Genomic DNA, 26,347 nt, shown 5'->3' with positions numbered 1-26,347 from the left:
GGGATGCAGTGATACTATTTTTTTCTCTCCCGATCTGATTCCAGTACCTGAACTCTCAGTATCGGCCGATCCCGATCCGAAACCACAGTTGTTTTTTCTTAATCTGTTTAGAATATCTATACCTCACTGTGTTGAACTGATTTAGGGGTGCTCTTTTAAATGGAAATAAAAACAAACCTCTAACTACACATTATTTTATTATTACAAAAAACATTTTCTTCAGTCTTCAAGAGACTTTAAAGAAAATGCACGAGTCATATGGACTACTTTAATGGTGCTTTTATGGTTCTTTTATGCCGTTTTCAGAGCTTGACTGAAACGACTGCGATCAACACACAATATCGGATTTGGATCGGGCTCATCAGACCGTTACTGATCCATTAAAAACATCAGTATATCAGCGCCGATATCGTTTTAGGAATCAGATCGGTGCATCCCTACTAATCATGATCTTAATTTGATTGATCCTATATCGATTCTTAAAATCTCATGATCAGTGTTTTAATCTATGCCTTTATATTAGCTCTGTATGTTAATCTGCAATGGCCAAAATATAAAGACTTATGCAAATGGAAAAATAATTGAACCTGGAGGATTGTGACAATGCACGCTATCCACTGCCACTGACAATAGTGAGCAGATAATTATGTAATTGAAACAGGCCTGTTGAAAATGAGTCAAGGTCTCTGAGAGACCAAACTGTTCCTTGTAGGTCTGAATACAACAAGCAGGTAACATTCAGATGTACAGGTATTCATGAGTTTTATTGACCAAATTAGTTTTGATTTAGTCTCTTGACATCAGATTACCTGTGTGTAATAAAGACTATCAGTTTATTAATTAGAGTGCTATTCTATCTCAAACTGTACTCATCAATAACTCTCTGTAGTTCCAAAAACATCATAGATTGACAAACCGTACTGAATGTCATGGTATTAATGAGTATTTATACACAGATATGTCAACAAAGGAAAAACAAATCTGTATTGCAAAAACTCTGACTTAATGTTAGTGGCTTCAGTGGAAATGCTCTGTCAAGGGTCGGACAAACACTATAATTGAGTTGGCCAACAAATGATGTCATGGTCTGTCTGGTTTGCAGGTTTTGTTTTGAATATGACACCATCACTGGTGTTTACTGTCAGTTTTGTGTCACTGCTATAGAATACTCTCACGGAATGTGGGACTGACTGACCGCACTCTTATGTTCAAGTGACCAAATCTGGGGGGTGGGGGGGGGTTGTGGGTCTCGTTATTGGAGCAGCCCAGGGCATGGAATTGGTGGTCGCATGCAGTTCCTGAAAACCAAACATTTGGTGGGAACAATTTAGTTGTACTTGCTAAGGCAAGAATCACTATTACTATTGCTTATACATAGGGTCAGGGTTAAAGGAATAGTTCACCCAAAAATGAAAATTCAATCATAATTTACTCACCCTCATGCTATCCCAGAACTTTGAAGTTCCAAAAAGCACATAAAGGCAATTAAGGCATCATAAAAGTAATCTATAAAACGGCAGTGGTTAAATCCAAATCTTCTGAAGTGACCTTTATTACTATAAGTCTCCACTTTTGACCAGCCTCAAACAGTAGGTAGCGATATGCATGAAGAATGTGAATTGCTATAAAACAAAAGAAGAATGTGGAAGTGAAAGTTGAAATTTATAGTAAAAAGGACTTAAATATTGATCTGTTTCTCACCTACACCTATTATATCACTCCTAAAGACATGGATTTATCCACTGGAGTCATATGGATTACTTTTTATGCTGCCTTTATGTGCTTTTTTGAACTTCAAAGTTATGGCCACCATTCAAGTGCATTGTATGGACCTACAGAGCTGAGGTATTCTTTTAAAAATCTTAATTTGTGTGGGGCCTGGGTAGCTCAGCGAGTATTGATGCTGACTACCACCCCTGGAGTCGTGAGTTCGAATCCAGGGTGTGCTGAATGAATCCAGCCAGGTCTCCTAAGCAACCAAATTGGCCTGGTTGCTAGGGAGGGTAGAGTCACATGGGGTAACCTCCTCGTGGTCGCGATTAGTGGTTCTCGCTCTCAGTGGGGCACTTGGTAAGTTGTGTATGGATCGCGGAGAGTAGCATGAGACTCCACATGCTGTGAGTCTCCGTGGTGTCATGCACAGCAAGCTACATGATAAGATGCGCAGATTGACTGTCTCAGAAGTGGAGGCACCACCCAGACTGAGGTGAGTAACCGCATCACCACGAGGACCTACTAAGTAGTGGGAAAAAGGCATAAAAAAAAATAAGAAAAATCTTCATTTGTGTTCTGCAGAAGAAAAAGTCATACATATCTGGAATGGCCTGAGGGTGAGTAAATGATGAGAGAATTTTCATTTGTGGGTGAACTGTTCCTTTAAGGATTTGTACAAACCACTAAGCATAACTGTTCAAATGTTTCTGTGTAGAGCTGATATCTCAAATCTTGTGACTTGTTAAGCGGTGGTGTGCTACTGCTTTTCCAAGCGATCAGACTTAACATTTTCGTTTGGCTAATGATAAAACAGGTAAAAAAAAAAAAAAAAATCCCTTTAGACCTAAATTGAAGGAGGGACCCAAGTCACATCTAGGGACCAGAATATAATAAAGACTACGGACCACCTAACATGCCCTAGCAACCACATAGCAATGCATTAACAACCACTCTGAACACCTTAGAACCATTCTCATTGTTTTTTAGTTTTTAACTGCATTCCGTCTGCAACCATCTGTGCATGACTTCAAATATGCGTAAGGTCCAGAATGAAAAATAAATAAATATTAGAATTATGATCAGATTGAAACATAACACAATGCATTCAAATGTGATTTGGATCTCATTTGTGAAAACTGTGTTGTTCCATGTTGTTGTTTGCTGTTCAGATTGCATAACAGCAATGCAATATGAAATTGATATGCAAAAAGTAGAAGAGTCTAATAACAAGAAAGGCAAACAGACTCTGTGTTAGATGTGCAGAGTTGTCTTTGCAAATCTGTTGGTGCAGTCAGCGGGCTGACGGATTGGGAATGAAGTCACTTCCTGGCCCTGCACTTGCAGACTGTTCCCACTCGCCCGTTATGTTTTCCTTTCTCCTTGTTTTTCCCGCCGTTAGTCTCCCTCCTTCTCAGCTCTGCATCTGGGTTGCATCTCGGTTGTACTTGTTGTACATCACCTTAATAAAGAGCTTACTCAGGTGTGCTGTATCTCTCCCTCTCCCTGTCTCTTACCCTCCAGGGGACGGGAACTGCTGTGTCAATAGCAAAACAACAGCCGTGGCAGCTGGTGCATTCACACAATGTGTCTGTGTTTATTTCAATGCATAATCACACATTTGTTCGTCAGAGTGTGTTTGTGTGTGAGTGAGTGGGTGTGAGAGCATATCTAGATATTTCTGTTCAAGCAAGGACGCATCACCCATAGTCCTGGTCAAGATTACAGGCACATCAGATGACAATTGACTTACTTACAAGTGACAAGCGGGCCCTACTTGTTTATGCATATAGAGCATCTCTGGATAAGGACCAGTTGCTGAGGTTGTTTTAAAACCATGGATTTGTCTAACATTGGGGATCTAATGCGGAAAACCCAAGTCTTCATCGTGGAGAAGGGTTTGATCTTTAAAAATGATGCAGGGAAGGATGTAAGTAAGATGGTGTTTTTGTTTTAATTTGGGTGGAGATCTTGATAGGTTTTCATTGATGTATTTAGAGATGTGGTTTTGGTGTGAAAACTGATAGATAATAACTTCTTGTTTTCTTGTAAAAGTGATGCAATCTCTCTAATGACAGAAAACACAAGTCTGAACCACTATTAAAATGTATTGTGGTGGTGTGATGGTATTAGATGGTAATACGTTGGTACTTTGATTTATGGTTCTATATGATAACCATATCCTTATACGATGGTATAACCATGGTACATGTCCAAAAATGTGGTATTACCATTTTAGATCACCAAAAACATTGGAATAATGTAATATTAAGGTACTTTTTGGTACTTAGTTTATTTGTTTGACACTGATCAATTATAAGATGGTGTCTTGCCATGGTACTATGGTGGTCGACTTGCCGGTGTGAAAATCACAGAGCAAGCAGTCCTTATGAAACATGAAATGAGTTTAAAATGAGCTGAACTCAGTGCAGATATGAAATGGGAGGGGCAGTGATGGAGTGTTGTTGAGAGTTTATTCTTAAGTCTCTCAGAGGGCCTTGACATTCTGTGTGTGTTGCAGTGGTGATATCACCTTACACTGCTATGTGTCTGGAGGCTGTAGGTGCGAGTCTATATCTCACTTCTGGTTTTCTTACAGACTGTGGGCAGTGACGGAATCCGGGTGACGATGGAAAGCGCCCTGACTGCCAGGGACCGGGTGGGTGTGCAGGACTTTGTCCTGCTGGAGAACCACACCAGCGAGGTGGCGTTCATCGAAAACCTCCGCAAACGCTTCAAGGAGAACCTCATTTATGTAAGAGCTGTTGATCTTATGTTTTAAAGATGTTTTGAATCCTGTTAGCCTACACAATGTTGCCTCTGCGTAGCAAACTCATTTTAAGTACACACTACATCCTGAGAACTGCCCTCAAAATTATTATTATTATTATTTGATGGGTAAAGTTGTTCAAATTTGTTAGTGAATCAACTTTATTTTAAAACAGTTAGTCATATAAATTATGTGTTTTAAGGAATTTCTTGAATGTGTTGGCTGCCTGAAGGCAACATTGTGTGAATATAGATGCAATGAATGCAGCCCCTTTTGAGAATATTGCTGTTATAATGGATTTTTTTAATTATTATTATTATTATTATTATCCATTTCTTAAATTAAGCACATTTTATTAGTTTTTGTCATCTAGCAGTTAGTTTTTAGTATTGTGAAATATTGTGACAAGGAAAGTCTTTAATTTTATTCGAATTTGGGGCATAGTGTTGCCTACAGGCAAAATACATAAAAGGTACCCCCAAAATTTTATTTTTCACAATTTTTGTTTTTTTTAGGTAGTGATCGTCCGATTTGGATTTCTAAATGGCCATCGCACAATTTAATTTGATAGTAAATTACATGTACATAAAATTTCTAAATAATTAAATTATCTTTTATTTAACATAATCTTTCATTTAGACCACTAATTTTAGCTGTTTTTTAAGTTTATAAAAAACAAAAAACAACCTTAATCAAACATGTTTTTAACATTGCTTGTACAATGCATGCAAAAAAGGGTTAATAACTGTTTTTGTTCTGTTTGTCACCTTAACATCGATATGATCCCTATGTGTCTCTTTTTCTCTCTCACAGACATACATTGGTTCAGTGCTGGTGTCTGTGAACCCCTACAAAGATTTGGAGATCTACACTAAGCAGCACATGGAGCGATACAGGGGTGTAAATTTCTATGAAGTCTCACCTCACATGTAAGCAACCACCAAGTCATAATAATCCACTATTGTGTATCAGAAGTCAGAAAACCATTCTACAAAACACTGTCTCATGTGCTGTGAAATACAGTATTTTGGAAACCTGAGCCACACTTGTATGAATGTCATTGCATTAGATAATGAAGTATGATACAAAAAAGTGCCATTTATTTTAAAGAAAGATAACACAAGCGCACTTCTCAAGCTAAACATTTCACTAAAAGAAATGAAAAAAACAGCTCTTTCTGGTTATCTAACTGGTTGGAACATATCCATAGTTAATGTGATAAACAAACATCGACTTCAAGTGATCTTGGGACCAGTTGGTTGAAAGTAATCACAAAAATGTTAAAAAAATTAATTCATTTTTAAGTGTGGTTTAAGTATCCAAATGTGTTTTGGGGCCACTGTTCTATGGAACTGGTGGGGCTTGTCTCAGCAGTTTACCGTTTGCCCTCTCATTATTAGCTGCTAAATAAGAAAGGAATTCCCTCAGAATCACTGTGAGAATGTTGAGTGAAATGAACTGAAGTTCTGCTGTTGTAACATTCAGTGAATCTTGTCTGTGTGTGTGAGGGAGCTTTTCGGTCTGCTGGAATGGAAAGGCAGAGAAGTAGAGGTGATGTGAACTTTAAGGCAGATGGCTATACATTGCTTTACCACGGTTCTCATCTCACACTGATAGCAGACTTGTAAACGTGATGAAAGCATTATCTCAGCTCTTATACAGGCTGAAAAAATAATGGGCCTCTCTGGTGTCACCCTGCTCTTTCCTCATGAAAATGATTGGCAACTCCATCCTCGCTCTGGGCATTTCCACTGTTTGTGCAACACCTAATAGTCCATTTAACCCTTTCATACGTACCGATATATCAGTCGGCCGATATTAGCCTTTCACGATATATCGGTATCGCCGTATATTTTACCGATATGCGCCGATATGAAAACTTTTTTCAGAACATATAATGCAGAAAACAATGCTTTAGAATTGGTGTCATAGTGTAATTTGTCCAGCAGAGCGCGCTCCGACTCCACTGTTTACAGAGCTGACTCTGAACTGACGGTGGCTCTGCAGACAGGGCGGAGTTCAGCGGTGTCATCACGGTAAGTTGTTAACTAGTCTGTTAAATACATACTGGAAACTTAATAAACAATGACCCCATAATTTCCCCTTTTCAATATAACTAATATAACGTTAACCTTGTCCCTGACAACCATGTCACTTATGTCTGTTTACTGTTTATGACTGCTGCAGTGCAGTCAGTAATGTAGCAGATTGAAAGGTAAACATAAGAGCATCTTTTTGCAGCTCAGCAGACAATGGTGCGGTGGTGGATTTTGTCTGAGTGTTGATTTCACACTATGTTATTGCCTAGTTGGTGAGACACAATGCTGGAAAGTAAAATAAACAATGTCCGTTTTTTACTCTCTGTGACAACGAGCTTATAGCTAACTAGTTAATCACGTAGCTACTTTCATTGTTGTCAGCTGAGTGAAGCTAATGTGTAAACATGTATTCACCAAACTGTTTTGTTTAGGATTCACAGTTTGGTACCCCCTTCAATCGAACAATTCCAGTCATGTAATTTATAAAATGTAATATTTAAAAGTCTGGTTTTCCACTGTTGAAAGTTTCCCATGAACTTGTATAGCAGAATACGGTGTAACACGGCTGCTGCCGTTTATCTTGATTCGGCAGTATTAATATAGTCAGCATTTGACTGATACTAAACAGTACTGATGTTTATTTAGCTATTTATTTTATTTTTATTTATTTTAATGGTCAGCATTTGACTGATACTAAACAGTACTGATGTTTATTTAGCTATTTATTTTATTTTTATTTATTTTAATGGTCAGCATTTGACTGATACTAAACAGTACTGATGTTTATTTAACTATTTGTTTTATTTTTATTTTTATTTAAACTTTATTTAAATGGTCAGCATTTGACTGATACTAAACAGTACTGATGTTTATTTAGCTATTTATTTTATTTTTATTCTTTATTTTAATGGTCAGCATTTGACTGATACTAAACATACAGTACTGATGTTTATTTAGATATTTATTTGTATTTATACTTTATTTAAATGGTCATCATTTGACTGATACTAAACAGTACTGATGTTTATTTAACTATATGTTTTATTTTTATTCTTTATTTTAATGGTCAGCATTTGACTGATACTAAACAGTATTGATGTTTATTTAACTATTTGTTTTATTTTTATTTATTCTTTATTTTAATGGTCAGCATTTGACTGATACTAAACATACAGTACTGATGTTTATTTAGCTATTTATTTTATTTTTATTTATTTATTTAAATGGACAGCATTTGACTGATACTAAACATACAGTACTGATGTTTATTTAGCTATTTATTTTATTTTTATTCTTTATTTTAATGGTCAGCATTTGACTGATCAGTACTGTTTTGTATCAGTCAAATGCTGACCATTAAAATAAAGAATAATTAAAAATAACAAATAGCTAAATAAACATCAGTACTGTTTAGTATGTTTATTTAGCTATTTGTTATTTTTAATTATTCTTTATTTTAATGGTCAGCATTTGACTGATACTAAACAGTACTGATGTTTATTTAGATATTTTATATTATTTATTCTTTATTTTAATGGTCAGCATTTGACTGATACTAAACATACAGTACTGATGTTTATTTAGCTATTTATTGTATTTTTATTTATTTTTTATTTAAATGGTCAGCAATTGACTTATACTAAACATACAGTACTAATGTTTATTAAGCTATTTATTGTATTTTTATTTATTCTTTATTTTCTCAGTGTACATTTCTAGAATTTGTTGACAATGTATAATAATAATGTCAAATATTCTTTGATAAAAATATTTGTTTAAGAACTGCATAGTCATATCGGTGCAAAATCGGTGAAAAATCCACATTGAAAAGGTCTGTTTTCATTCCAGCTCAAAAATTAAATATATTGGCCACCATATCGGTAATCTGTGAATTGTCCCCTCTCTAAAATCGGTATCGGTCTCATAAATCCCATACCGGTTGGGCTTTAGTGACGGTTAATAACTGGGCCCCACAGAGTAGCGTCACACATATGTGTTTCTGCAACAGCCAGTTACGTTACAAGCTGCCAGATTCAAATCGGCTTTCGTGCTGACACAGGCTGCGCTGGTCCAAGCGCCTGTAATTTATATTCGCTCAGTTACTCATACAGTCTTTTAAACCACAGAATAAGTTTATTTTATATGCCCAACTCATCACCAAAGTACCATGATAAAAAGTTTACAGCTCTAATACGCACAGTCAGTACGTCAAACGCGATCTTCCTCCGATGCGTGCTGCCAATTGTTTAGATTAGTAACGCTACACACACACACAATGTCTGAAAAGTCAAACAGTGCAAATAGGCAAACCGGGCTGCTGATATTATTTTGTTAATTTGTTTTTTTACATCTATAAATATGAAATAAAACAAATACAGTACAGCAGACATAACCCATTTGTTCACATGTTTGCTATATTATATACAGTATTTAATTTTTTTATGACAAGAAATCAAAAATTAAAATAAAATAAAATAAATACTCCTCTACACATGCAGCAATAACTCACTCCAGGGGGTACTGCAGAGGAATTTAGTCACTCCAGGGGCTACTGCAGGGGAATTTAGTCACTCCAGGGGGTACTGCAGGGGAATTTAGTCACTCCAGGGGCTACTGCAGGGGAATTTAGTCACTCCAGGGGCTACTGCAGGGGAATTTAGTCACTCCAGGGGGTACTGCAGGGGAATTTAGACCCTACTCATGAAAAGGTTAAGCTCCGCCAAAGGAATGTGTTATTTTAAAATTGTGAGAAGAAGAATCTTAAAATAATTTTTTATAAGACAAAGATATATTATCAGAAATGAAGAAAAGGTTTTATTTTAATTAATTAAAATATCTATATTTTAACAAGAAATAAATTATTATAATAATAAATATAATGAATTACTTCAAATATTTAATTGTTTGTGTTATACTGCTTATTTAATTAATGTATTTAAATTATAAAAATTATTAATTAAAATAATATTGTTATTTAATATAATATAATATTAATATGATTATTAATATGATATTATTCATTTTAGTTTTTATTAAATACCTGCAATTTGAGTTTATGAAATTAAATAGCTAAATATTACAAATGTATTACAGTAATTGCTTAATATATGTAATTAGTATTTCATATGTAAAAATTATAAATGTTTTTATTTTTTTATTATTTAATAACTATTTCCTTTATATAATTTTGTTTTGTTAAAATGAGTAAATTATTACAGTGAATGAATAATAATAAGAAGAAGAAGAAAATGTAATTGATTCCATATTCTATGTTGTGTTTGTATGTTTTATGATTGGAATCAATAAAAAAATTGTTAATAACTAAACAATAATAAGAAAACTTCTAATATTACTAAAACTACTACTACTACTATTAATAATAATAATAATAATAAATATTTTAATTATTTTATTGCTTGATTGATATATTTCAATTATTGCAATTATTAACTATAAGTATGTGATTTATTGTGATTAATCACATGATTAATGTATTTTAAATACATGCAATTTGAAGTAATGTACTTAAAATACAAAATAAATAATTAAGATCTATTTATATTTAATCTGTTCAAATATTTATTTTATTTGTTAATGACTTTACTTACAATACATAATCTTGCTTTGTTAAAATTGTTAAAATAATTTGTTTATTGTACATTGTTAAAATACACGATTATGCATTAATGGTATGTATATATTCTCTGTTCAGTTATGCTGTGGCTGATAATGCATACCGCTCCATGCGTACTGAGAGGCGGGACCAATGTATCCTGATCTCAGGTGAGAGTGGTGCTGGCAAGACAGAGGCCTCCAAGAAGGTTCTGCAGTACTACGCCTTCACCTGCCCCGCCAATGAGCATGTGCAGAGCATAAAAGATCGCCTGCTACAATCCAACCCAGTGCTGGAGGTAAACATATACACAACAAACCTAATACAACATGTCTTCTTCCTATCCTTCAAATGTCAACCTACTGTGGGCTGTAATTGTTTCCCTGGACTGCTGTCACAACAAAAAACACTCCAGATTACTGTCAGCAATGCCAAGGAAAAGAACAGAGGTTATTCTGAGCAGTGTGTGTTCTGGTTTCAGTAAAAACCTCTCAAGTAATTGTACAGCATGGTTATTATCTGTGTGATAAGATTGGGGCATATATGAAGGCCTCTAAAAACAGAATGACCAGCGGAAGCAGTACAGACGGCCAGATGTTTTGCTTTTCTGTAACTAGTAGTGTGTGTAATCAACATTTGTGTACATGATAACGCTTGTTTTCTGTATGCCAACATTTTCTCTTCTCCTTTTCCCCATCTTTCTCTCCTTTCCTTTCACCAATTCTTCTCTCAGGCCTTTGGAAATGCGAAAACTTTACGAAATGACAATTCCAGCCGCTTTGGGAAATACATGGACGTTCAGTTTGATTTCAAGGTGAGTTTTAACTCAGGTAAAGTTGGTAGTTGACATGAAATACTTTGGGAAGTTCTGTGGTGTGACATGCTTTACTCCATCTAAAACTTCATTATAATTTTAAAGAGCATTTTGCTAATTCTTTTTATTATTATTATTATTATTTTAATTAATATTATTGTAATGCATACAGCTTTTATGATATTAATTGAGAGACTGAATAGAATATTATTATATGTACTTTTAAATCACACTGCAGGAGCTTTTAATATGAAGGCAAAAATATGATTAAAAATGGTGGAAAAAACGGACTAGTTACAGGACCTAAAATATACACTTCCCCCTATACGTTAATGTAAATGTTATTTTATAATCTTGATGTTGATTAAAAAATGGTGGTACACTGTTATGCATCAGCTACACAAGTAGCTACCCAATTTATCAAGCATCAAGCAAAGCACATGCCTCAATTGTTGTGGTTCACCAGCAATAATGTGTTTTTGTTGATACACCTTTACCCCTACAATGTTCTCCTTGGGTTGGGTATTTGGCCGCATCCACCTGCATGTGCGTGCGTGTGTGTGTGTGTGTGTGTGTGAAAAATATGCATGCTTGCACGTGCTTGTCAGAAACCCGTTGTTATCCCCTCTGCTTCTCGCTCCGGGTGTCCCCGTTGGCAGGGTGCTCCTGTGGGCGGTCACATCCTGAACTACCTGCTGGAGAAGTCTCGTGTGGTGCACCAGAGCCACGGCGAGAGGAACTTCCACATCTTCTATCAGCTGATTGAGGGGGGAGAGGAAGACCTGCTGAGGAGACTGGGCCTGGAGAGGAATGCCCAACAGTACCAGTATCTGGTGAAGGTCAGAGACAGACCTCATACACTTGTTATGACAAGAGCAGATGTCTAAAAAGAAATGAAATGAAAGCTATTGTTAATTGTTAATTAAATTCAATATGAAACTTTTTTTTTCAACTCACCTTATTTCAAAGTATAACGATATTCATCAAGAAAAAACGTATTTATTTTATCCAACAGTAAATGATTGGATCATAAAAAGTCAGTCAAGTGGTTGGAGGGGAGGGGTTGAAAAGTAAGAGTGATTTGTGAGATCAGGCTGAAAAGGAAATTCGTTTCAGAGGCAGAGCAAGTAATTACATTTTGATGACAGGTTACGAAAACAAACTTTTTTCTTTTTTTTTTTTACTTGGAATAACATGAACAAGAAGACCAGGAATGTGCATTAAGTAGTTTTGTAGTTAAGTTCAGCACATGCATTCATAGTAGACCATTTGTGATGTACACTTGTCCACAGACATGCAGGAATCTCCCTCTGTTCCTTCCTCACGCTCCCCTGGTGTTTAATAGAGGAAGTCAGTAGGAGTCCCTCCTCCCCCAGTTTCCTCTCTTTTGCTGAGTGAGCTTGTTTGTGTGTTTTTCAGGGTAACTGTCCCAAAGTGAGCTCCATAAACGACCGCAATGACTGGAAGTTGGTGAGGAAAGCCTTGAGCATCATTGGCTTCACTGATGATGAAGTGGAGGTATGAGCAACCAACCAATCGCCAAATACAAACACTATATAGAATGAATCAACGTTCTTCTGTAATTAACAGAAAGCAAAAGTTTTTCCTCTATATCTGGCCACAGAGCCAGAGCCCTTCTGTGTGTACTGTATATGTGCATCCAACTGTGTTTGTTTGCATGGTGTTATCTGAAAGACAGATAATTTTTCTTGACAACACAAAAGAGATGCTGATTGCTAACTCTTGTGTGGAGTCTGTTTTTCAATGTTAAAATATTTTCTACTATCCCAGAAAAATGACAAAGTTCAGGCATGAAACTCAACATGGTGCAAGCTGAAAGGTTCTTTGAACTTATCTGCTAGCCAAGCAGCTCGCTCACATGCAATATGTCAAGCCAGTCGACCCACATAGTGTAAGCTGATAGGCCCTTTGATGTGTAATCAGGTAGCCAATCAACTTGTGTACTCTCTCTTTGCCTAACATTTAAATTTGCTTCGTTTGCAAATAAGTCGGTTTCAATGCTGCGCGCTGTTAGAGTTTTCTCTAAAACCGTCCTCCTCCCCAGCTTCACTTGTCTAGATATGTTACATGAGGATTGTATTTATGTCTAATTGTGCAGCAGCATGTCATACATGTCTGATGCAGCATGTCTTGTGTTTGTTTAGTTGTGCAGCAGCAGCATGTCCGCATTAGAAGACGGCCGATATATCGGTTTTACCAATTAATCGGTGCCGATAGTTGCTTTTTGGAACTCTCATTATTGGCAAAAATCTATGACGATAGTTCCCGATAGTTTTTTCATCAGTTCATCATTTCAGAATAAGAGTCCCCGGTGTGTTTCGGGCTTATTTATATTTAAAAGTCTTGCATTATGCACCAAATCTTATATTTTTCTGGTTATTTTGGGGATTTTGGTTGAACAATAAAATGCATCTGGGATATGATTTATTTAGGACTCTTTGTCTGTGCCTGTCGTATTAAGGAATAATAAAAAAAAAAAATGTTTTTACATTCTATAAACCAGTTTTAATAACTATCGACCGATTAATCAGTTATCGGGCTTTCCCACTACCTTAGTAATCGCTATTGGCAAAATCCACGATCTGTCGACTTCTAGTCCACATAATTAAATGTCTGTGTATGTTCTAGCAGTAGCAAGTCTCTCTCTGTACTTGCTCTGCAGCAGCATAGCAGATCTATTCCACCAAGACCAATATCCTATAAATATGTCATACCCACATTAAAAAGGTAAATTTTTTTAGTGAGTTGTCATGAACTATAAGTAAGCTATTTGTAGGTGGATATTCCTGAAAAGTGTAAACAGTGTGGCTCTGCGGTGCGAAGTATTGCTCTGTTTGTTAGAGCATCCCAACCAGCCCAACACTGCAAAACTGGCTCAACCAATGGCATAGGTGGGACTATCTGTTAGGATGACCAATGGGAGTCAGGGGGAGTGATTTGAAACAATTATTTTTTCATTTAGTGACACTAGTGGCACAAAATATACACTTTATCTTCAGAATTACAAAGTTTAATATGCAAGTTGTATTAAATACAGTATACTTATTTTCTTTACTCTCAGTTACAGCCCTTCCTTTTTTCTTTTTCTGCAGGAGCTTTTGAACATTATTGCCAGTGTACTACACTTGGGAAATGTCCAGTATGGAGGAGAGGACAGTGGCAGTTCTTACATTACTACAGAAACACAGATTAAATACTTAGCCAGGGTATGAGGCCAGTTTATTTAAATCATGGGTTTATGGCAACATGTGCAAAACCTCTGTGTTTAAACCTATAATGAAACTTTGTTACCTTTTCCTTAAATTTGTTGGAGACATTTTTGTGATGTTATTTTATGCGCGTTTTTTGTGTGTATTTGTAATATTGCAGTTGTTAGGTGTGGATGGCAGTGTTCTGAAAGAGGCTCTAACACATAAAAAGATCAGTGCCAAAGGAGAAGAGGTATGTTCCTCTTTATTATTAATACATATTTATTAGTATTGTTCGCTAAGGCAAGCATTGCTATTAATATTCCTTTTTAACAAACCCCTAACCCTAGTATAAAAATGTTTTTAGTTTCTTTTCTTTAGTTAAATCCTGTGGCTTTTATAAGAAGAGGAGTGCAATTACCATTCAAAGCGATTAGACTAGATTTTTGTCTGGGGAACTATACAAGGAGTGAAAAAATATCCCATAGTCTTATATTGAAGGAGGGACTCAAGCGATATCTTTCGATGACACACTTGAAAATGTTTTTAACTAAGTCAGTCCAAAATGAGATTTTAAAATTGATTTTTAAAACATAGCTATTATAATATTTTACCTTCATTTTGCCATGAAAATAACCATAGAAGCTGGCATAGCATTAAAAAGCAAACAAACAACCTATATCTAGGGACCAGACTATAACAGAAGTTTGGAAGTGGGCTCTTTTGAAGGGAAAGTTCACCCAAAAATAAAAATTCCTCATTTACTCACCCTTATGCCATGTCAGAAGTGTATGAATTTCTTTTTTCTGCAGAAAACAAGCAACTGATTTTTAGAAGAATATTTCAGCTCTGTAGGTCCATGCAATGCAAGTGAATGGTGGTCAGAAATTTGAAGCTCCAAAAAGCACATAAAGGCAGCATAAAAATAATCCATACAATTTCAGTGGTTAAATCAATGTCTTCAGAAGTGATATAATAGGTGTGGGTGAGGAACAGATCAGTATTTAAGTTCTTTTCTACTATAAATCTCCACTTTCACTTTCATTTCCTCATTCTTATTTAGTTTTTTGGCGATTCGTGGTCTTCATGCATATCGCCACCTACTGGTCGGGGCTGGTCTACGGTAGTGATTTATAGTTAAAAAAAAAAAAAAAAAAAAAGGACTTAAACATTGATCTGTTTCTCACCCACACCTGTCATATAACTTCTGAATACATGGATTTAACCACTAGGGTCATGTGGATTACTATTATGCTGCCTGTACGTGCGTTTTGGAGCTTCAGAGTTCTTGTGACCACTCACTTGCATTGTATGGACCTACAGAGCTGAGATATTCTTCTTAAAATCTTCATTTGTGTTCTGCAGAAGAAAGACACATCTGGGATGGCATGAGGGTGAGTAAATGATGAGAGAATTTTCATATCTGAGTAAACGATTCCTTTAACTTGGACCAGTAAGTGGCCCTGGCAACAACATAGCAACATGCTAAAAGCCACTCGGAACACCAATACCTTGGTAACCACCTACAACACCTTTACATCATGATATTGAGTTTTGCTCAGGCAAGACTTCAAATTTTCTTCAGAAAAGTTTTTTTTTTCTCAGTTATTTAGGTAGGCTGAATATTTTGTCAGTCTATCAGAGGGTTCGTAGAAAAGTTTTAAATATGTACAGTATCTATCAAGTTTTTTGGAATGTTTCCCACTATTCCACTGTTTGTGTTGCAGCTAATGAGCCCCTTGAATCAAGAGCAGGCCGCCTCAGCACGAGATGCCTTATCTAAAGCCATATATGGACGTACTTTTTCTTGGCTGGTCAACAAAATTAACGACTCGCTAGCCTTGAAGGTATGGCCGCAGACTTATTCCGTTGTTTGATGCACTATCAGGCCAATGGCTTTATAAAAACTCTTGACAGAAGCCAACTGCTAAATGTAAATATTTGGCGCCTCCTCGTGGAGAAGCCTTACAAATGGTACACCACTGATTACTTAAGTTTTCAAAGGGTGTTATTGGAGTACATTCTCACCATATGATGTTACAGTCTGTGTGTGTTTAGTCTAAACAACATGTTGTTGAACATTTCTGTGGTTTTAATTTCTCACAGGATGATTCATTCAACAGTAAAAATGCCTCAGTAATCGGTCTGTTGGACATCTATGGTTTTGAGGTCTTTCAGAACAACAGGTAGAGTGAATGTTTTTTTCTTTTGTTTGGGTTTTTGGTTATACACAGATCATATAATTTAGTTGGCAGTATAATATTGCATCTACAGTGTTTGTCTTCATCTTGTTTAACTTTGAATCTGAAAAACATCACATTTGATATTTTTTTCATCTATCTATCTATCTGTCTATCTATCTAGTTTCGAGCAGTTTTGTATCAACTATTGTAATGAGAAGCTGCAGCAGCTCTTCATTGAGCTGACTCTGAAGTCAGAGCAGGATGAGTATGAAGCAGAGGGAATCACGGTAAGAATTCCCCCTCACGCACACTTGTACATACAGCTCATCATTTGTGACTCATGTGCGGGGTGGTGGAATGGGGTCTTACCCACAGCTCAAAGGGCACATTATAGGCAAACATGTGTTGTGGGCTTTGTTTTATGCAGTTAATATGGTAATGCTGACTTCTGACAGTGCCAACAAAACATTATGACACTGACACTGTTAAAGCCTGTTTGTGGCCTTGATATGTGGGTGAGCTGGGAATGCACTTGATTTTGGATTCCTTAAATGTTTATGGCAAAAATACCACCACAAATCTTGAATGTTTTCCACTTATTGCAGATGCAATAATGTTAATTCTCACAGTTTTTTTTGTTCTCTAGTGGGAGCCTGTGCAATATTTTAACAACAAGATCATTTGTGATCTTGTGGAGGAGAAGTTCAAAGGAATCATTTCCATCTTGGTGAGAATGCTATCTTAGAACTTTCATCAGTGACATCATAGTTCAGTTTAAACGTCTTAGGCTTAAAATTGCTCCTCTCTCTCTGCAGGATGAGGAGTGTTTGCGACCTGGAGATGCCAGTGACATCACCTTCCTGGAGAAGCTGGAGAATTCTGTCGGTGGTCACGCCCACTTCCTAACGTCAGTCACAACACTTTCCCTTTGGTTTTATTCAGACAGGCAGAAAAAATCTGATTTTTTTTTTTATACAAATCTAATCCACTTTGTAGTCCGAACAGCAAAAAAACACATGAAATACAAACTAGATCCAACTGTATGTGGTTTAAAATCAATGTGTTAATCCAATCCAATCTGTCTCAGTCTAATGCTTCATTCCATTCAACTCGGAAAGTCGTAATTTCCATCTTCCTACTAGGAAAATTGGAACACCTCTTGTAGTCAGATTTCCAACTTATAAACTTGTGCGGAAATCTTCAACTCTGATTTCGCCGAGATGCATGTGCATTACGTTACACAAACATGTCCGCACCAGGGAGATATACAAAGTAATTGATAAACATTCACTTTTAATAATTGTATTTTATTATTCGATCAGTGAGTCAAAGCTCCTACATTACGTGATATTAAAGCTTGTTTAACAAACATCTGCAGAGACAGGTGTATAAAACATGGTAGATTAATCATACATCTGTAGCACAAATGCTAGGGTTGCAGCATTGTTTATCAATTGGGTTACTAAGAGACGTCTCTGGTGACAGTCAAACCCCTGCTAAGATAATGAGAGCGTTGCAGTTTTGTTTCCTTAAACGTCATCTTCCAAGCATCTGGCAATGGAATGCCTTTATGGTTGGAAATCTGAGATATCAAGTAGGAATATCCCATATCCGACTTCAATGGAACACAGCATATATGGTCCGATTGGATGTAGGATGTATTGGAAGTAGTTTATTTTCATAATTAGGGTTGCAACGCATATGTAACATCATATAAAGTGTACTATATATTGTCCGGAGCATATAGCAGACTTTGTGACATTCACTTTATGAATAGTAAATGAGTGAATGAATCAATGGTTTTAGATACAATATGTCATGATAAAAGTTTTCCATCCTCTTTTCTGACACCATTACTATAGTAATTTGCAAAATGACAATTTGCAGAAAGTCAGTGCTAAAGATCGGATTTGAAAACCAAATCAGATTTGTGTGAATAAAGCCTTTATCCCTTTAGAAAAGATGTGTATTTATGATTCAGACTAATTATTATTATATGTTAATCATATCGTGAGCACATTAGAAGCTATACGTATGATATTTATGCACCTGTATCTGCACTATATTACAGTCACAAGCTGGCTGATGGAAAAACCCGCAAAGTGATGGGTCGCGAAGAGTTCAGGCTGCTTCACTACGCAGGAGAAGTCAACTACAATGTGAACGGTGAGTTATTGGATAGAGGGCAGGGGAAAAATTATGAAATGGAGAGAGTGAAGCAGTCGTTAAACAAGAGCGGGCTCTTATGCCCACAACATTTTCCCAGTCTGAGCGCTGACTGACGTCAATGTGTATTTTCCAACTTCTAGGCTTCCTGGACAAGAACAATGATCTCCTTTTCAGAAACCTGAAGGAGGTGAGGGAGTAGGCCCATAACAAAATAATATACAATAAGATAAACACCTCCTCTTTGTTAGAATTTCAAACTTTTATTATAGTAGCCTGAATCTGTTTGCCTGAATGGATATGTATATATGTGTCTGTATGTACAGGTCATGTGTATCTCCGAAAATAAAATCCTCACTCAGTGTTTTGACCGGGAAGAGCTTACAGACAAGAAGCGCCCTGAAACGGTAAAGCCCTGTTGTGTTTTTATTCTCAATGTTTTGCAATATATAACCACAATCCACATTAGTGTTGGGAAATCTGATTCATTTTAGTGAACTGGTTCTTCCAGTCAGTTATACATGATATACATTTAGTTTTTAAGTTTCTGACAATGTTTTTCATCCTGGTTTTGGCCCGACGTGTGTCAGCTAATTAACCCGCACGTACATGACATAATTGCTGTAGCCTAAAAAGTCATTACACCCACTGAGAGACTTTCTTGCCTGTGTCAAAAAATTAGCAAACGTGACAAAGCTATGGATCATGAAAAATGTTTTAACTAAATAATAGTACATAAATAAACAGCAGTGGTGTTGATGTCAGGGTTGCTGTTGTGTTCAGTTGGTAGCTGTATTGTATTGTCAGTACTGTCTTGTTCAGTGCACAATGATTTCATATTAGCCAGATAGCTTACTAGCTAGCTAGCAGCTACCTAGCCTCATTACTGGTTTACATGACAGCAGGGCTAGGTAGCGGCTAGCCAGCTAATACTTCCTAACCGGCTGAATTAATGACTGTGATTCAGGAAGCTAATTGTCTGTATATAGTAACTTTGCTGAACTGCTTGTGTTTTTAGCGACACGTACCTGATCCGATCGTCTAGATGTAGAACATAGGCTAAATATCAAAAACGACTCAAAAGTTTATCATCGATATCACCCTGCCCTAGTAACATACATTTTTAGTTGATGGTGACGTGTGTATTTTCTGCGTCACTGTTTTCAAACAGGTTTCCCAAGCACTCTCCCATTGGTCAGACAAGCAGATATACTGTACAGACAGTTGTGCTTTTTTATGGTCCCTACATGTCATTCACCACACATTTTTACTCTCATACAAAGTTCTCTCTTACAGTTTAGTGATTTACAAACATTGTGAATCGTTTTGACCTAATCATCCAATTCATATCCAATTCAAAAGAATGATTTTTTGTGAATCAGGCACCTCAAATCCACATTCATAGCAGTACTTCTACATAAACCTAAGAAACTTGGCCTCTGTCCATGAGATTGAGAATCTGCTTGTCACCCACACTGTGAGGAATGCCCTGACACCCACTCTGCAGAACCCCATTGGCTGAGAGTGGGTGGGCTGCTGTTGTTTAGTTGTTTGCTTGCATTGTTGACTGCTACCTTCTCCCACATTGTCACTGCCTGGCCAGACCTGAACACTGGGACTTGTGTTCTCGCTGATTTCTCACTGCCTGTCTCTTTCTTATTCCTCACTCCGTTGACTCACTGTGACCAGACAGCGACGCAGTTCAAGAACAGCCTGGCGAAGTTGATGGAAATCCTGATGTCTAAGGAGCCGTCTTACGTGCGCTGCATCAAACCTAATGATGCCAAGCAAGCAGGTTTGTGAGCTCTTGTCATTACTTGTTGTGTTTAACTTAACCTTAGAAAGGATTTTTATTATAGTGTGAGCCCATTCCTTTCAACCATTTTCATGGTACAGTCAAGTTATAATATGGTAATATCATAGCATTAAATGATTACCATATTCATATACCATGGTATTTTAGTTCTCCAAGGTACATAACAATTTATGGTATTATTACCATGTTACCTGTTACCATGCCCACAAAAACATGGTAATGCCATGATACTTTTTGGCACTGTTTTCAAGTTATTTATAAAATGCATTAAAAAAACAACAACATAAAGTGACCCAAAGTTCTGTATAAGACTAGAACTGTAGGGAAACTCAATTATAACCAATAGTAGAAATAACTGAAAAGATCAAATTAAAAATAAAAATAAATGGATTGGAATAAAAAGAAAGTATGATTAATTTATATATATATATATATATATATATATATATATATATATATATATATATATATATATATATATATATATATATATATACACACACTACCAGTCAAAAGTTTTGAAACACTTACTCATTCTTTATTATTTTTATTTTTTTTTCACATTTTAGAATTATAGTTAAGTCATCAAAACTATGGAATAACATAAATGGAACTATGGGAATTATGTTGTGACTAAAAATCCAAAATAAATCAAAACTGTGTTATATTTTAGCATCTTTCAAAGTAGTCACCCTTTGCCTAGAATTTGCAGACATATACTCTTGACATTTTCTCAACCAACTTCTTGAGGTATCACCCTGGGATGCTTTTTAAACAGTATTGAAGGAGTTCCCATCTATGTTGGGCACTTATTGGCTGCTTTTCTTTATTATTTGGTCCAAGTCATACATTTCAAACTTTTTTTTTTTTAAATACAATTTTAGTTTTGTAATTAAATAAATTAATATGGTGGCACAATTATATTTTTGTCTACAAAACTAATTTAAAATATTTAAGCATACGCCTTCAGATCAAAAGATTTGTAAGATCATGAGAAACATTTCAGTCAAGTGTTTCAAAACTTTTGACCGGTAGTGTATGTATGTGTGTGTGTGTGTATATATATATATATATATATATATATATATATATATATATATATATATATATATATATATATATATATATATTGACCTAAAATGGGGGCGGAGGTTCAACAGCTTACCTCAAAACAGCTCCCAGAGTGGTGCATGGGAAGAGCTTTGGACAGAGTAACTCCTTTCTCTACATAACAAATAATCAGCAGACTGTCATTTCAGGATAGGTTTTCTTAAAGTAATAATATTGAGAAATGCTCCAACAACTGGGCAAACCGTTCTCTGTGGCTTTGGAGCTTTGGCTACTGTTCTGGGCTGTAGCGCTGCAGTTCTGACCTGTGTGCACTGTTGCTCTTCTGGGCTGTGGCGCTGCTTCTCTGACCTGTTGCTGTTCTGGGCTGTGGCGCTGCTTCTCTGACCTGTGGCACTGTTGCTGTTCTGGGCTGAAGAACAACTGCTGCTGCTGCTCTGACCTGTGGCACTGCCTATACTGTATATTTGATATATCTCTTAAACATGTTTTACGTTCTTGGTTTTTATTAATTTATTTAATTTGTGTACACTGTTATTGTATAGTAAAAATCAAGACGAAATACCCTTGAAAATAATCTGTCAGCAAATTCCGCTTGGCTCCTCTTCTGTCCATCTCTGTAAGATACAGTAAGTTGGAATGATCAATTAGTTGGTCTGAATTAGCTAGTGTGATATAACACTGTTTGCAAGTTAAAGATAGGATTATTTTATTTATTATTAAAATGTTCTGTTCAAATGTCTGAATTAAATTCACTAGCTTACGTAGGCTACAGCAATGTACTTAATCACCAAGACACAAGCTAATGTTACGCAATGCAAACCAACTAGCTAGCTAGCTCCATTTGAACATAATTTGACATTGGACATTAGGGGGTAAATCATACATAAGATTATCGCATTTATTATAAAAAGTGTGGTTAGGTGGACAGTAAACTTACCTTGCTTGCGAGGTAAAATTAACTGAGTAGATTTTAAATTTGTGAGTTTGTGCATGCATGCTCTTCTTCTCGCATTCATTGACGCTCGCGATTCACACTGAGCTTCCTCCGGTACTACCGGCGTGTAATGACTGGGATGCCCTCTAACAAAGATGAAACATGATTGGCTCTTAAATTAACAGCGACAGCAAATATGGTCAGGCTGCAAGTAAAACTAAGCAGAAGATGGGTGGTCAAATCACGTTCTATTTAGTTTTTTCCCTCCTCCGACCTAGAGAGTGCCAGAACGCTGTTCCGGTCCGTTACGCCCCAATTTAACCCCTGTAACCTTTGTCACACTCACTATATCTATACCTCTCTCCACAGGACGTTTTGATGAGGTCCTCATCAGGCACCAAGTGAAATATCTTGGTCTGATGGAGAACCTTCGAGTGAGGAGAGCTGGCTTTGCATACCGCCGTCGCTACGAGACATTTCTGCAGAGGTTAGTATATCACTCTAGGGGTGGGCGATATGACCAAAATGTTATATCACGATAATGATATATATCGCAATGTAGTATTTTTTTCTTCTTCTGGAAAACAAATAAAAATTAACATAATAAATAACCATATTATAATGCCTATTTTTGGAAAATCTAGTCAGTGAAATAAATACTTAATAAATGAAAACTACTTCCTCTTAATATAATAATATATAATTTTCTGCTTATTTAGAACTTGACAAACAGTCAAAGTTAAAAAATAAAATAAACACTCTGTTTTAAATCAAGCTTAGCATAATACTAAATTTCACAATATGCTACATTTCGGTCTGATATGTTGTTGACTAATATTATTATAAACTTTGCTTTGAAAAGATCTTGAGTTTCAAGAGAGAAGTAACAAGGAAAAAATAACATGTCTTGCAGGAAATAAATTTCAGATATATTTATAAACAAATCTTGCAAAAAAAAAAAAAAGGACTGAATTACTGCAGAACACATCTTTTGGCTTTCATAATATTCTTTAGCGTACTTCATTTTGAGATGGTAAAACAGATAGTTTGTATAACCAGAAGTGACTATCGTCACGCGACAGTTCGCAGATTAAATTTTTCTAATCTGCATGGGCTTTTGTGAAACTACACCACAGATGTCACACCTGTTTTAACAACAAGCTCCCCCTTGAATTTTCTATTGATCATATCAGCAATAATTCATCAAGTGATGGAGAACGTCTCGGTTACATACGTAACCTCGGTTCCCTGAGACGAAGGGAATGAGACAGTGTGTTTGCTAATGCATATGAGGAGTGTCCTTCCACACGACCTAGTCGAAACCTCTCCACAATAACGGCAATATTCTAATAATGGCTATGGTGTTTGAGCCCCGCCCATTTAGGCGTGAAGCTGTCTGCTATACACCATTCCTCAGAATTTTCTGACTGAGGGACAAGGAGCACATCACTCGCACCTCAAAAGAACTCTGAGTCTTGAAGTGCGGCCAGCGTACGTAACCGAGATGTTCCCTTATGACTCGGTACACATGACATTGCGTTTGCTAACGCATATGGGGAACAGAATCCCATCACACCACACTAAACAACATAACCAGAGAGCAGTCCTGCGGGACGGTGACCGACATGATTATTCCGCAAGTGAGTGACCATCATGTTGGGCCAGGATGGGAACACTCAGAATGAATATATGAACAATAGTCATATAGTATGAATTAACCCCTTCATGAACCCAGTCAGGAAGGGAGTTTATTTATAATGAAAGTGGTTGTGACTTTATGGTAAATTACAACGGCCTGGATGCAGGCGAATGTGTAAAATGATGGGGAGCCCGTACTCAAATGGTGGGGCATAAGTATATGTTTGGCAATTGAAATAGCAAGCGCTCTAAACAGAGAGGACTTGTGAAGAGAAAGACGTTACGTCTAGGTTGTAAAACCTTGCGAATATGTTTTGAGAAAACCATCCTGCTGAAAAACATATGTCTTATAAAGACACACCGTTCATCCATGCCCATGAGGAGACCATGCCTATAGTTGAGTGTGCTTTAACACCAATTGGGTTACCCTGCGTAAGCCAGGGCAATCGCATCAACGATCCAGTGATAAAGTCTTTGCTTGGAGACAGACATTCCTTTCGTGTGTCCTCCATAGCACACAAAGAGCTGATCAGACAGTCTGACCTGGCGGGTGCAATCAACGTATGCGTGTAGCGCCCGCACAGGGCATAACAAATGCAAGGATTGTTCCTCATCCAAATTAAATGGAGGAGGGAAGAAGGCTTGAAGGTGAACCACCTGCGCTCTAAAGGGTGTGGTTAGAACATAGCCTTTTCTGGATTTGACAGTGGCTTTTGAAAGACCAGGGCCAAACTCCAGACAGCTGCTGAGTATGCTCTTCCAGCCAGTGCGGACATCAGTCAACAGGGCTTTGAAGGATGAATGGGGCGTGATTTCTACAGGGGGTTGTTGGGCATAACCCTTTTCTTCCCCATGATCCACAGTAGAGAGGATGTAATCGCTGCACGGGCGAGCTGAATAGGGTGCATGCCAGGATTTTGACAATTTGTTATGAGCTTCAGGGAAGAACGGGGCAGAACTACAAGACGCGGTTGCTTGACGGCGTCCGGACTGCAGGAACCATTGATCAAGGCGAGATCGTGTAGGTTCCTCTGGAGGAGACCACTCGATATCGAGCTCTTCGACTGCCCTTGAAAGGACGCGAAGCATCTCCTTGTCAGTGGCGTGTACACGCTCCTCGCTGGGGGAAGGGGTGGTAGCAGGTACCACTCGCCTGATGCAGCAAGAGACATGACATCGTCATCATCCCCAGCTTCAGAACCGCCAAATGAGGCAGTGCGCTCATGCAGAGGACCGGAGCTCATCATGCACATATTGTATTGGCATAGACATGTTATGTGGAGATTGAGGGGCTCTCGGGGAGTGTGCCAGCACGAGGTCCACCTCAAATACATCCTGCTCAACCTCGCAGCACTGCCATGCCTCCTCGTGTGATCCCTGGGGTGTCATAGAAGAAGTGGGTGGAAGGGTGCGGGAGGCTGAATTGTCTCTCAGAATGAGGGCGATTCGCGAGTGAAGCGTCTTGAGACTCATGCCTTCGCAGTGAGGGCAGTCTGTCTCCATGAGAGCAGCCCAGACAGTGAATGCAGCTCTCATGCTGATCTAACGGCGGGATGTGCTTCTTGCACAAGCAACACTTACGGAACAACATCTTTAAAAAGACGCAAACACGTAAGCAACTCTTTTATTGTGTGTGTGTGTGTGTGTGTGTGTGTGTGTGTGTGTGTGTGTGTGTGTGTGTGTATATATATATATATATATATATATATATATATATATATATATCACACACACACACACACACACACACACACACAAGCAACAATATTCAATGCTTATAAGGAAACAACTCCTGCCGAAGTGCTGCGGGGAATCAGGATGCTGGAGCGGCCCGTTCACCAGTGAAGCGGCAAGGTGGAGTGATGTTTGCTGGAGCACTGCAGGGGAGCGGAGAGTCTTCTCGTTGCTGTAAAGATTCCACCCGCTGACTCGTGTAGTCGACTGCGACACAGTAGAGGGCCTCTAGATGAGAGATTAATTGCTGTCTTGAAGGAAGAAAATTCTGAGGAATGGTGTTTGCGTGCCTGCTTTTATAGCGGACAGCTTCGCGCCTAAAAGGGCTCAAACACCATAGCCGATATTAGAATATTGCCGTTATTGTAGAGAGGTTTCAACAAGGTTGTGTGGAAGGACACTCCCCATATGCGTTAGCAAACGCAGTGTCAAGTGTGCTGAGTCGTAAGGGAACTACAGATGTGCGATGTAGTCAAGCGCACCTCGTCATGTTAAAGAGATGATTCAGGTGTCTGGATCACTGAGTGACACTGTCCCTGCAGAGTGTGTCAGATCATGGTGGACTGCTGCATGAGGTGGAGCACTAAGAATTGGCCCACAAAATTAGAATTACAAAGAATCGGCAACAATTTTGTGGGCGCGTTTGTGTC

The 26,347-nt window shown here is 37.4% G+C and overlaps 1 protein-coding gene across 4 annotated transcripts in view; it reads left to right on the top strand.

The window, feature by feature from the left end:
- The window catches only part of LOC127429875 (unconventional myosin-Ic-like), a 68,638-nt gene that overhangs the window by 34,441 nt on the left and 7,850 nt on the right, over positions 1 to 26,347 (top strand). For all 4 annotated transcript variants that reach the window (XM_051679189.1, XM_051679188.1, XM_051679192.1 and 1 more), the window contains 18 exons: positions 4,310 to 4,465; positions 5,294 to 5,409; positions 10,232 to 10,430; positions 10,866 to 10,946; positions 11,606 to 11,785; positions 12,366 to 12,464; positions 14,060 to 14,173; positions 14,337 to 14,408; positions 15,883 to 16,002; positions 16,262 to 16,341; positions 16,520 to 16,625; positions 16,985 to 17,065; positions 17,154 to 17,245; positions 18,410 to 18,504; positions 18,648 to 18,694; positions 18,831 to 18,911; positions 20,194 to 20,299; positions 22,695 to 22,812. In XM_051679189.1, coding sequence (XP_051535149.1) covers positions 4,310 to 4,465; positions 5,294 to 5,409; positions 10,232 to 10,430; positions 10,866 to 10,946; positions 11,606 to 11,785; positions 12,366 to 12,464; positions 14,060 to 14,173; positions 14,337 to 14,408; positions 15,883 to 16,002; positions 16,262 to 16,341; positions 16,520 to 16,625; positions 16,985 to 17,065; positions 17,154 to 17,245; positions 18,410 to 18,504; positions 18,648 to 18,694; positions 18,831 to 18,911; positions 20,194 to 20,299; positions 22,695 to 22,812 — 1,943 coding nt within the window. The remainder of the gene's footprint in view (positions 1 to 4,309; positions 4,466 to 5,293; positions 5,410 to 10,231; positions 10,431 to 10,865; positions 10,947 to 11,605; positions 11,786 to 12,365; positions 12,465 to 14,059; positions 14,174 to 14,336; positions 14,409 to 15,882; positions 16,003 to 16,261; positions 16,342 to 16,519; positions 16,626 to 16,984; positions 17,066 to 17,153; positions 17,246 to 18,409; positions 18,505 to 18,647; positions 18,695 to 18,830; positions 18,912 to 20,193; positions 20,300 to 22,694; positions 22,813 to 26,347) is intronic.

Source organism: Myxocyprinus asiaticus, chromosome 39 (genome assembly GCF_019703515.2).
Source record: "Myxocyprinus asiaticus isolate MX2 ecotype Aquarium Trade chromosome 39, UBuf_Myxa_2, whole genome shotgun sequence".
Lineage (NCBI taxonomy): Eukaryota > Metazoa > Chordata > Actinopteri > Cypriniformes > Catostomidae > Myxocyprinus > Myxocyprinus asiaticus.
Note: the sequence above shows the minus strand (reverse complement) of the source record. Positions and strands in the feature narration are given on the sequence as shown.